The sequence below is a fragment of the Ciconia boyciana genome, chromosome 15 (genome assembly GCF_034638445.1).
Source record: "Ciconia boyciana chromosome 15, ASM3463844v1, whole genome shotgun sequence".
NCBI classification, from domain to species: Eukaryota; Metazoa; Chordata; class Aves; order Ciconiiformes; family Ciconiidae; genus Ciconia; species Ciconia boyciana.
The window spans coordinates 6,526,718-6,539,872 of record NC_132948.1 but is presented as its reverse complement, the minus strand read 5'-3'; the positions used below and the strand labels follow the sequence as shown (position 1 = coordinate 6,539,872).

The window sequence follows — 13,155 nt, the reverse complement described above, 5'->3', positions numbered from 1 at the left end:
ATATGCAGAGCTTCTGTGAGTTCAAATAGGGACTTCTCTAGTAGCAACAAATCCTTATGTAGGAGTCCCTCCTTGGGATGCAGGAGACATGCAGGACTGAATTCCAGAGTGGAAACAGGAAAATGAAGGAGACAGAGAGGACAACACAGGTGCCAGTGAGTGATGAAGATAAAGCAGCTGGAAGTTTTTATAAATATACTTGAATGGTGAAGCTTAGAGACCCTGGAACGAGGAGCAAATGATAAAACCTGGTTATAACTTGGCTGTTCAGAGCTAGAGCATAGCAGAATTTAAGAGAACCCAGGACTATGTCTTGTAGAGAGACGTTATCCCTGGAATGAGGACCCAGCCCTGCTTACTCTCAAAGCTGTTGCTAAACCAGTGCAATACACTTGGCTCTTCAACACAAGGCGCAGAAAGGACAACACGGGTCAAGTTCCCCAAGTTGCTTCTGTATGTTGTATTCCGCTTTATCGTTGTTTCCACGGTGATTAAAGTTTATCCTGTGGCAAAATGATGCCCTAAGAACAAAGCAGCTGGGTAACAATATTTCCATTTTGGGGTGCTCAAAAACCATAATTCAGGTAGAACTACAAGATTTATTTAAAATAATGCATTCTGAATATATTTGCTTTCTAGGTTCTGAGCACTAGGGTTTGTTTTTTTTTCAGATTTTTCTTCACAGTTATGCAGTCAAGCCACTTCTGCTTTACAGCTGTTTGAAATGCTCACACCAATGTAAGACTAGGTAAACTGGAAAGAAAAAAAACCCACAATATTTCAAGATTTGACAAAGGGGAGGGTGAAACTTTGCATTTTGGCACTGTGGAAGAGAAATTATTCCTCCTCAAAAAATGGAAATATGTCTGGCTGTGGAACAGTTCACAGTGTTTACACTTGCAGAGATTTTCATTGTGAATAATGCTGCCCGACTGCTGACAAGAGAAATGTCATTTTAAACGGACATTTGTGTCAGCTCTCAACCCATAGGAAGCTTAAATGCACAATTTTAATTTATGGGTAGCTACTGCATTTTAATTTTTATGTGGGGTAATTGTTGGTGTCCAAAACTAGCTAATGCAGATTTTTGCACCTTGTTGAATTGCAGTCTCCTGTTTGAGCATTGGTCTCAGCACAATGCCTGTGTTCCCATGTTTCTGAATTGCATCCTTTTCCTCAGAAGCGACTACTGACTCTATTTCCAGGCTCACCCTTGCCTACCCTTTCCCTTGAGAAGCCATCTTTCCCAAGTTCCGTTTGCCAGTAGCTAGAACTAATGACGATTTACACATCAACTCTACTAAAGGAGAGCAGAAATTCACAGATAGGAAAATTAAATGTTGCCAGACGACCCTCCCACAGATAAATGGTTTTAAAGAAAATCCTCAATAGGCTCTGCCCATGAAAACATATTTTCATTCAAGTCTCTTGCAATGTGAAAGACGGATGCTATGGAAACTGCCGCTCAGACTTATGCCTGCACTGGCTTAGTCTACGAGGCAAAGAAATTACAAAGAGCTGTGCCAGGGCACAGTGGTGGGGCTTTAAGTGTCTGCTTCCCGAAGTTCTCAAGCATTCAGTATTTTCCTTTATTTGGTTTTTCAAAATCCTGGCTGAGCGCAGTCCCCTGCTGCTGCTCTTTCCCCATATGGACAACATTTGTCTTTTGTTTACTCAGCCAGCTGCAATGTGTGCTCTCCCCAAACCCCTTATTCTCTTTGTTTATATCTAGATTATACCACACACGATAGTATCATCTGAGTAGCTGCATCCTGCTGATTCCAGACCCCGCATACAGACAAACCACTTCAGACCAGCCCATACAGTTTCACCACAGTCTCTGCTTGTGGAAGGGATGCTTCCCCAGCAAGCTGTTCTTCCTGGGAGTCCTCCAGCCTAGGCTCGCCCTGTGCAGGGAACTAGCATTGCCAGTGTAGTTGCACATCAGTGGCTCCTGGCTTTTGTCAGAGGTTGAGCCTGCTGAGACGTCCTGCTGCCTGAACACAGGTTTGTGTGCACATGAAGTGGGATGGTGGCATTAAAACACGAGCACTGTTTCAGGAACTCTGCAAGGGGACCTGCTGGAGGCACACTGGCCCATGGTCCGTCACACCACAAGCTGGGTCCCTGGGCAGGTCTGTGCTATCCCTAACTTCGTGTCTGTGTAGAGTCAGTAGGAGATTGCTCTAGGTCTGTGTGTGACTTTTAAGGGACCTCGGGAACATGCCCGCTTCTGAAGTTCCTTTGACCCTCTTCTGGTCTCCAGCACTGTGCTCTAGGGCAGGCTTTGCTCTTGCTCTGACACGTTCCCACCGATTGCAGCAGGACAATTAGCTGCACCCAGCTGATGGAGTGAAAAGGCAGAAGCTGCAGCGCTGTGCTGCCAATGCAGATGTCGTCACTGGTTCTCTGAAACAAAACTACTCCCTTCCTTCGAGTTCTCAGGCCCCTATTCCTCCTTCTGTGATGGAACAGGGATTTGTAACCATGGCAAACATTTCCATGAAATGAACAGAAAATGAGAACATGTTTTTTAATATTTAAACACTGTTTTATGCTAAAAGATCAAAGTTGTGCACTTCAGCACACAGGTTGTATTGCCGTGTGATTCAAGAACAGTGTAGGTGAGGTCAGTATACCCCAGCTCTGACAGTTCCAAGTAACTAGAGTTCTTCCATCTGAGCTGCTGTGCAGAGCGGGTGCCCACATGCCTAACCCCAAGAGTTGGCCTTTTTTCCCTTGCACCTCGGAGTATCTTTTACGTATACCTGCATGTTCTGGCCACATGCGGGAGTAGCAATGCATGTGCTCCGCCACGAGCTCACTCTCAGCCACAAAGCACTGGAAGTCTGCGGACTATCCAAGAGAAGAAAAGATGTTTCTGATGGATACTTCTCAAAGATTGCTGCCAGCTGCTGGAAAACAAACGTCCCTCTCCAAGAGCTTCTCAGAGGAGGACGTAGGAGCGATTTGCTAAGGAGAATGCAATTCCCTGTACGCTTCTGGTCTTTACAAGTGGCAATTGCTGCAGTTCCCTGTGGAACGGCTTTCTTGGAGTCCACGGAAATACCAGCCACAGTCATTTACCAATAATGCAAATGATGTCATCATGTAATAGAAAAAGGCTGGTACTCTTTCTGACAGGGATAAAAAAGCAAGTTCTTCCCTTTGGAGAATACATTAAAAATTAACAAGAAAGCGAGGCCATCTGGGGAAAGCAATACGACAGAACTAGAGCTGGAGTGTTTGCAAGGAAGTCCACGACCATTCTCAGTGAGAAGCAAGGGCTGCCTCCAGCTGGGAGCTGAGATCAGCCAGGGCTGCACGGCATGCTCTGTGCATCTGGCACAAGGATGAGGAAAGGGCATATGCAGGTATACGCTGCTGGTAGTGTACGTCAGTCCACAGTATGAATGTGTGTATCGACACTCACAAAATGCTCCAGCCTGTACCTGATATAAATTTGCATATTAAGTATTCAATACAAAATTGTTCAAGGTCAGGCTTTAAGACAACTCCCCTCTTGTTTTTGCAGTGCTGAACTGGCTTATTCCCACACTTGCCATTCTAGAAGTGTATCTCTGAAAGGAACAGGACTGTCTTGCATCTCTGCGATACAGTGGCAGTATCTTAGTAACTGACAGGAGAATCAGCTGCCTACTGATTTACACTGGATGTGTCACCAGGTTGTAGGTAATCATAAGAGCATAACTAAGCTGAGGCGGCCACCTATAAAACCTTTGTTATGGGGCTGCACCATCCATGCCTTCAAATGCAGAGAATCAGCTATTTTAGACACATGCCAGGAAAGGTCCCTTACAAAAGAGTTAATGCCAGGAAGACTGCAGTGATTTACATGGTTCAGGTGACCTCATTCTCAGCAGATCAAAGATTTGGAGGGTAGAGACGATAGCCCAGCAAGAGCCTGCTGTGTCATGACTGAGGATATGGTTTGCGTGTTCTGTCAACATGGCCAGAGGCTGCATTTACACAACTGGGAGACAGGCGTCAATGGAAACTTCCGAGACCACAAAAAAAAGTCAAATTCTGTTTAGTTTAATCTGGTCACCAACACTCCCCCTAAGCACAAGGGCACCTTTCACATGGGGGCAGAAGGAAGATTTAAGTCAGCAAGTACCAACTGGAATAGGTATGGGGAAAATATATCATACCTTCAGCACTTGGTTCTTCCACAGTGGAGGGATGGGACTGGGCGATCCTTGAAGCTCCTTCCAACCCTACGTGTCCTTTTGCTGCCAACTACAACAAGACAGACAGTGAGCAAATATTGACGCTCCCACCACCTGCTAGGAAAAGGAAAAGCAATTTCCAATCATCATTTGTAACAGGAACACTACATTCTGCCACAAAAAGAGGAGGAAGCTCTCAATGACCCCTCACTTCCACAGGGGAAGCTGAGGGCGGCTGCCGTACGTTAGTCGTACTTCACCACAGAATGCAGATTTATGCATGGCTTCTTTGCTTCTCAGAAGCAGGCTAAAGGAACAGACTAGCAACCAGCTGGGTGTCAAGACAGAGAGCAGTGTGCTAACAAATTCTTCCCCAACATCATCCTAGACCAAGAGACTAAAGTACTGAGAGAACTCATGCTTTAATAGACACTGAAATCACAAAGAAAGAAGGCCAAATGCCTTAGCAATTTCAATAAAAATATGAAAATCTTTTTACATGGTAAATTTCATAATATAAAAAGTTTAATGCTGTCTGGAAACAGAGTTTTAATTTACAAAGAAAGTTCATATAGGCCAAACATGGCTAACACTGCATACAAGGAGAGCAAGTGCTAAAGGGCTGCTGCTTGGAAGAGTCTTTGCTGACAGTCCTCTCTGAGTTACAATCTTCAACGCTCTTTTGAAGGAGTTCTGCAAGCGAGGGGCCAAGTTTTCCACACACATTTGCAGCCTTTCTGGACAGCATGGCAATGCAATGAACCCAAAACTGCTCAAACCCATTATTACCATCTAGCCTGAAACGACCAGTGTTTCTTAACAGATTCACAGATATTTCTGTGCACCTGGATCTATTCTGCAACTTGAAAAAGATGTTCACAGAATGAGTTTGACCTAATGAAAGGAAATATAGCCTAGAGTGATATACGTGGGTGTAGCACCCCTTCAATGCTTTTTTCTTGTGTAAGTAAGGTACGATTAAAAAGAAGGAAAATCAGTACCAGGCCAGAGTACAGGCTAACCAACAAAATCAAATTAAACTGGATTTTGATCAGAGAGATTGTTTACTGTTCCCATTTAGTTGGAGCTAAAGACAGTCAATAAAAAATCTGTAATCTCACACAGTAAAACGTACTGGGCAAAACCAAACTAAAATACATTCTATGGCCTTGGGGAATGGTTGCATGTGGCAGGTTTAATGTGAAAGTGGATAATACCTAATTCTTATTGCTCACTGTATTAAGCAGTGTTGTCACTTGTACCATGCACAAATACAACAACGACAAATGCATTTAAACTCCACAGAAGGAATTCTAATATCAAACGGAGAACATGTTATTTTCATTTCCTGAATTTTTCCACATATTGGGCAAACCTGATAAAACTCTTTTTTCCTCACAAAGGGGTTGTTTCTCATTCAGGGGGTGGAGGAGTGAGGCACAAGGTGTGTGAAGTGTCTCCCAGCCATGAGCAAGCATGCATCTTCATGGCTCTCATTAAGCCAATGGAAGTGCCCTGTGTCAAGTCAATGGAAACACATTTCCCAAAGGACTTGTTCTAGTGACACTCACCTTCCATATTTATACAACACCAATTTCCCAAATACTGAACTTCCTCTACATCTGAACCCTTCCCTTTTCTAATGCCACCTCCCCCCCCCCCCCCTTAAAAAAACAACAGAAGAACCACCCCCCTGCCCCGATTTATCTCTTTCTGAAAACTTCAAGCCAGTACGAAACCTACTGGCAGCATGAAAATGGGTTGTACCAAAATGGTAATATATAATTTCTACAGATTAAAAGATCCTTTAGTTATGGAAGTAAAGTAAGTAAAGAGGCTTATTTCTGGCATGTTATGCAGCACTACAGGGAGTATTTGCTGTTGCTATAAACAAAAAGCTGCCCACTTCCATCCTGGATGTTCCTGGGATGTCGTTTTAAAACAGTTATGCTGGTTAGAAACAGATTAGGTCACGTGAAGTCTCTCAGCAGTCTTGTGACCACAGCAAGTTGCATGATCAGCAATATCACCGTCTACATGATGGGTAGACGCTGTACTGACTCATTTTGGCCCACTATTCTAATTTTTCCTGCCAAATGAGGAGAAGAAGATATCTAGCACCAAACCATCACAGAAAGATGTAATGTACAAATAACTTGCATCATATGAGTTGAACAGATTTACTCAACTGTTTTGCTACATTGCATAATATGAGTAGATTAATAACTACTCTTTTTGTCTTTCTGCACTGAAATGTTTGTCATCATCCAGCCCTTGTTAGCTGACTGTAACAACACAGCCCTATATTCTTTGCCTTTAGTGCTTGTGTTAATTTCCTGCGATGGCAAAAAGGAAAATGTTCTCCCACAACCAGTGCATTCTAGAATATACTCAAAGCAAGCATCGATATATGCACCATGAGTAAGCTGAGCCTAAGTAATTTTATATTCCGGTATCAGAATTGAATCCTCTGTCCTGCTATCATGCTTTTCCTCCAAGATCCCTAAGAAAATCACAAATTATCAGATCCATATTTTCAAGAAGAGCATCCAGACATGATAAGTGCAACAATTATCTGCATCAGTAATGTGCCCCTAATACGTTTACAGAGCTGACTGCACTCACCATGCAGGTAGTCAGTTGCAAGACTGGAAGTTGACTTAAGATCCAGCTAAAACTCAGGGCCTAATTAATTAAGCCTCACAACACCTCTGTGAGGTAGGTAGGTAAGTATTACTATCCCCATTTAGAAAGGGAAGACGAGGCACGGAGAGGTGAAGTGATTAGCCTTCAGTCACTCAGCAAATTTTGGGAGTGCAGAATAGAAACCAAAAGCCTTGGTGATCCAGTGCTCCGACTTCATAGCACATGGCCTGTGAAATACTTTGCTTGGATCTAAGTGTGCAATGTGGCCAAGTTAATGCTACCACATGCCCACAGTTTTCAGTGCATGTAAATTATCATTTTGATTCTGATTACATCACTGCATTCAATAGCCGCTTAAAAGAAATAACCTCCAGCTTGATCCTTAACACCTAAACATCATCTAGCCTAGGAAAGCTTACTTTACACATCACCCCTGGGGTGCTCTTGGTTCTCTTTTCTCCACGGATCAGAGGGCACACAGGTTGTTCTGCATACAGCCACTCTGCTTGTTGGCCCACGTACATGCTCTGACTGCACTGACATCTGCTTAGACTGGTATACTTGCTCCAAAAGAAACTTGCTTCCACAGCAGGGGAAAGGTTTGCAGACCTGCCCGTGATGAGCTATGTGGAATGATTTAGCAGGATCAGTGAAGGGTTTATTTGGTCAGGTGACTTCTAAATCACATACACTGATGTCACATTCCTGCCTACTGTGGAACTGTAAAATAACATTCTGAGCTTCAGTGTCTGTAACCCTTTTCTGTGCACACGTAGCAGACAGAAGACATCTATGCTGCCCAAATACTTGCCAAGATGAAAATTTCACCATCATAATGCTGTGTGCCAGAAAGATCAGAGCATTCAATAAAACCAGAACTTGTCTCTCTGACACAAGCTCACTACCTCACGCTGAGGCTCACCTTGCTCATTATGCCCCAAACATTCTTTCTGAGCAGACCAACCAGCAAAATATCACCTGAAAGGTTTCCCTCCAGAAAAGTTACCTGAGACGCAGGTTTTAGAATGGGGCACCTCTGTCCTCTTGTCTTTGTTTCACCAGCCTCTAAATGATGCAAGAGAACTGCCAGTATCATGCTGCTATGGAGTTTTATGGCCAGCAACTTCTTGTGTTTGGCTAACTTGGCAGAGATATCTAGAGGTATGTTATCTTGTCCTCTCTGTCAGCCTTTGAAAGCAATCAAATAAATGGCTTGTACTTCTCCACGCAGAAACTTGTGCATACTTTCTTTGTGGTATACATGAAAGTTCTGCCTCCTCTCACTTCCCTCTCCAATCCCTGATATGTATAATTTCTGTATAAAAAGCCAGCTGTAAAACCTCCTGTTAGGTTAAGAAATACAAGTAGGTGCCTTAAAAGCTAGTATTTTAGGAACAGACAACTAGATTCATTGGACCTGTTGCTGCAAATACTGAACACTACATAGAACCTGTTATCAAGTGAGTCTGGCCAAGGTCCTGATAAGGGAAACTAAACCCCATCTGTGTAAGGCCCATGTTCCTACGCAGTGACAGACAGGGCCGATCTGTCACATTCCTGTGCACTGCCAACTGTGGGTATGACCACGGCTTCTTAGATAATGGTTCTGTATTGATAAAGGCAAGTGGGCAGAAGCAAATACTTTTACAAGACTGTAAGTCATCAGCTGGTACTCAAGACATTTCAACATTTGGAAGAAGGAAAAAATCTTCCCGGTGACAAAAATTTATAGCCATTCCCAGATGGCAGCCTCAAGGGGCGTGTGGTTCCTGGAGTGCTACTGGAAGGTAGAGAATGAGTTGACGTCACTGCATTTGTAGTTTCAGGGCGCCTGTGTCCATTTGGAGGGTTCTTTTGTGGTGAAGCAAGGTGTTGCTCAATAGACAGGTCCTTTAGTTCCAGCTTATCTGCACTTTCTTCTTTGCTGTGCCGTGGAGATAAATTGAGCAAGCTGAGGACATCTTTCTTAGAAGTCATTGTTCCAGGAGCTCCTCGGAGAATCTTTATTGGGCCAGTGGAGTGATGGGGAGTGCTTTGCCAGAACATCTTTAAGTTGTGAATTGCTTGCACTTTTTCATCAATGGCAGCCATTTTTAATTTGTCTATGTCTGGGGCATCAGCTGGACTTGAGCGAGCAGAACCAGCTGAGGAATAAGAAAGAGCAGGAGATGGAGTGCTGCCACCAGGAGACTGATGCCCTGAGCTTGGAGAGATATTTCTGGGTGATTTAGAAATATGAGCACTGTAGGGAGAGCTGGGGTACTTCAGTTTAAAGTGAGGCTGCTCAGTTAAGGACCCATGTGAATCACAGCTTGGAGATGGCTGCCCGCTGTATTGCCCTGTGCCTTCTTTGTTTGACATCTCCGATGTCGTAGGGCTATTATAGCCAGAACTCACTTTCTGAAGGGATGAACTCCTTGTTGGAGGCTTTGGTTTAATTGCAAGAGGTGAAGACTGATTCTTCTGACTAGAGCTGATTGGCCGACTGAATGCACTGGTCTCTGAAGATCTGAATGCACTCACACCTGCTGGGGTGGAAGCCCCATCATCTGAATTGTTGCTCTTGCTTATTTGGCTGCTGCTTCTCTGAAGACGTTCAACAGCAATGAGGTGACTCTGAGTTTCCTCCAGAATTTTTTGGGCCAACTCTTGTGGATCAAGCTTTGGATTACTGTCCTCCTGGGATTTGACAGTGCTGTCAGTCTCAGTGCTAGACTGGTCAGACTCCCCAGTATCAGAACTTGCAAGTTTCCCAACTTTTTGGAAAGGTGAATTTGGACTAGGAATAAGAGTCATTTTAACAGGAGAATTTGGGGTACTTATGCTCCCTTTGGAGTTGACAGACTCTTTAATGCCTCCCATCTGACCAGTTTTGGGCTGTTTGTGATCAGGGGAAAATCTTGGTTTTATGTTTTCTTGGTAATTGGCCAAAGGCTCGTTGCTGATTATAGAAAAACCTTCATACTCTTCCTCATCTTTGCTGGCTACAGTGCTGGTTTGTGGTGACAACTGGCTCTGTGCTGCAGACCTATGCGGATAGATGTTCTTAGGCCTCTCATAGTCCTGGCGTCCTCTGTGTCCCACACCATCTGGCATGTTCTCTGGTTTGGAAACAAAACTCATGGAAGAAGCAATGGAGCTCAGGCTATACACAGAAATGGCATCTGATGCAATGCTGTCTGGACAAGTAGGAGAGAATGGAGGGTTTTGATACTGGGGTACAGGGTTGGAAACAGACTGAGCAGAAGCCAGTGACTCTAGTGATGAGGAACTGTCCAGGCTAAGGCGCTTAGGCAGCTCTGTAGAATCTAAAAAAGAAAAAAAATATGTACAAACATGCCACTAGACACGCAGTAAAATCAAACAAAACCAGGTAATGTGCTTATCAGAATCAAGAGGAAATTCTACAAAACATGCACTCAGACTCTATGCTACTTCAAAAAACCCAACTGCTACTTAGGTGAGAAAAAAAATGTGCACAGCCCAGGAAATGCACAGCCAGGATCCTCAGTCCAGGTATCCTAGATGAAACTTGTCAATTCATTATCATTTTATCAAAACCAAGGGTGAGTTATACATTCTCCACCTGCTGGACTCTGTTCCCAGCTTTGGCCTCAGCCCAGTCTTAAGTGTTTGTTTCCCATACAAAAATAACATTTGCTGCACCTGTTGTATGCTATATAGTCTGTATGACACGTGTGTGATGATGTATGTACGATCTCTTCAAAAGGTGAGAGTGTGAGATTTCAACAGAAGCCATTCTGATCAAATCATCAGATGATATAGGAGCAAAAATTACTGTAAGCAGCTTTACCAAAAAGTGCCAGCAAGGACTGTAGAGCAAAGTGCATGGTCCTCCTATTAGCTTGTTTCCCAGTTTTCAGAATCACCTCCTCTTGGCCAACTTCACAAAGGTCAAAACCTGCAGTGGAATATGGAGCAGAAAATCACACCTCACAGAAAGATCCAATGTCTTAAACAAGTGTGATCTCATTTAGAACACAAATAGAACAAAAAGATATGAGATCCTGCAGTGTCCTGGAATGATGACTCTTCACCTAATATGTAAGTTTGTTGGTTTGTTTTTATTACTATTTAGCACACCTTCTCCAGCAGGTGCTGGGAGCTTTATGGAGTGTGAACACATACACATAAACAAATCACTCCTGTCCAAACTGACAGACAAAATGCACTAGTCAGTACTTTTTTAGTTGCAAATTATTTGGAATTGTCAGGGAACGATATACTAAACACATCTCAGGGGACAGTGTCCCATGTGCCCCTACCATTCATCATTAATCCAAAGTTTTCTCACAGAAATGGGTCTGAAGAAGAGCACAGACCTTGGAATTTAGCAAATGAGAGCTGGGCTGCAGGAGGCATGACTGTGCGTGAGAAACGATGCCTGGCTTTTATGAGCTCCTCAAGCAGTCTTCTTGGATGTTTCTTTTTGCAGCATTGCCTCTTCCCTGCAATGCCCGTTCACTAACTCTAAGCAAGGTCCAAGCCAGAATAAAATCTAGTTTGATATTTAGTTCTCATCTGTCTTTTCTGCAGGATGTAGACCCTTGTACACACTATCACCCTGGTATGTCCTATCCTTGCCCAGTGCACAGGTTTCCCTGCCAAAGGAATGATCAGTTCACTTCAGGTAGAAGGCCAGAAACAAACTCAAAAGTATGCATTTTGAACAAGAGGGGAACAGGATCCTGAAATAAAAACAGCGGTTAAACCAACTTGACAGCACCAAGCTGCTGTCAACCCTGAAATTCATGCTCTGCCGACTCAGATGTTTTGGTACATGAGAGAAAAATGCACCTTACCACTGGCCAACCAGCGAGCAAAAGAGCTCTGTGCACGTGAACTGGCAGAGACGTACTGGGCAGTCAGGGATCACATCGGAAATGCAAAGACCAAAGTGCACCCAGACAAACAAATCTAAAGCTGTGAGTCTAGTCACTACTTCAAGCCACTATATGGGATACTAGCAGTAGTTTTAGGAAGACAATGGAAAGAAGTGTTTTCCTACCTAGAGCTGCCAGAAACTCATGACAGCCAGGTAGTCTCCAGAGCTGGACACTGATGGAAACCTGGATTGGTGCAGAGGAGAAATCTTGCTCCTTCTCGCCTGCCTGAAGTTGAACCAGGACTTGGTGCAGCTGAAGATATCAATACAAACATTAGCCATTCCTTACAGATCACATCACCGCTTTTCCGACAGTCACAGCTAAGGAAATCCACTGCAAACATCCCCTTCCCTGTACGCTCATATATTCAGCTGCTGCTCCTGAACAGAACAGTGACGTGAAAAGGCCTGGGCAAAGGGACAGTCCAGGGACAGCAACAATGGACAAACTTGAACAGCAGCAATGGTAGGGACAGAACAGGGGTGAGGGTTGGGGGGTGTGGCCAGTGGAAATTGAGCAAGAAGGAAGCACAGCAGGAAAATCTGTGAAGCGAAAGAAAAGGAAAGAGATACTTTGGGGCTGCTCACAGAAATATACTAAAGCCCATTCCATGACTGAGCCATACTCCTTATGCAAGTCCCAAGAAACTCATTTAACTGGGCAGAACAAGTCATATGAAACCATGGAAGACTTTCCTAATACCTCCATGGCCTCCAGGAAAGCAGTTTCTCAACTGTGCCCAAGGGACAGGAGTAGGAAAATAGAGAAAAAATGTGTTTATGAAGATCTGACACAAATTAAGGTGCCAGGATCCCATGTAATTCAAAAACACAGTCAGGGCAGGAAGGATGGAAAGTCATTAATCAGGGACCAGCTAACCTCAGGACCACCCATCTCTTACAACCCACAAAAGCTTACAGTCTTTTTTCCACAGTAGCACTATGGAGCAAATTCCAGGCCTGGAAATGGCTTGAAGACACTACTCTGCAGTGCAGGGAAACAGGTCTGCAGTGACCAAGGCATTTTATCCTGCACAGCAGTGTCATTCCCCAGTGCATGTAATACTCACCATTCCCACCACATTTTTAACAGCCTTCGGGCAGCAGATAACAAGAAAGGAAAAGAGAGGAGAAAAGAAAGAAAGAACACAGGTTATTCTGTGCTACAAAATGCCTGTGATAGGGAACCCTGTAGCGACACATCCACATGCAAACCAGCATCCTGACTGCAAGATGCTCTATCCAGAGAAAGAAGAGAGCAATGGAAATGGCTTGAGCTGTGAATCAGGAGTCCAACAGCGTGGGAACAGGCAGCTGGAATCTGGGAGTGCCCAGCTCATTACAATCAACTCAGACACTTAGCAGGCAGATACTCAGGCCAACCCACATTCTGGCAGAAGGCTGTACATAAAA

General features: G+C 44.0%; 1 protein-coding gene across 2 annotated transcripts in view; it reads right to left on the bottom strand.

Moving 5' to 3' along the window:
- The window catches only part of TTC28 (tetratricopeptide repeat domain 28), a 206,718-nt gene that overhangs the window by 5,913 nt on the left and 187,650 nt on the right, over positions 1-13,155 (bottom strand). For both annotated transcript variants that reach the window (XM_072880117.1, XM_072880118.1), the window contains 3 exons: positions 11,866-11,995; positions 10,651-10,758; positions 4,173-10,144 (listed from right to left, as the gene is read on the bottom strand). In XM_072880117.1, coding sequence (XP_072736218.1) covers positions 8,520-10,144; positions 10,651-10,758; positions 11,866-11,995 — 1,863 coding nt within the window. In that variant the 3' untranslated portion in view covers positions 4,173-8,519. The remainder of the gene's footprint in view (positions 1-4,172; positions 10,145-10,650; positions 10,759-11,865; positions 11,996-13,155) is intronic.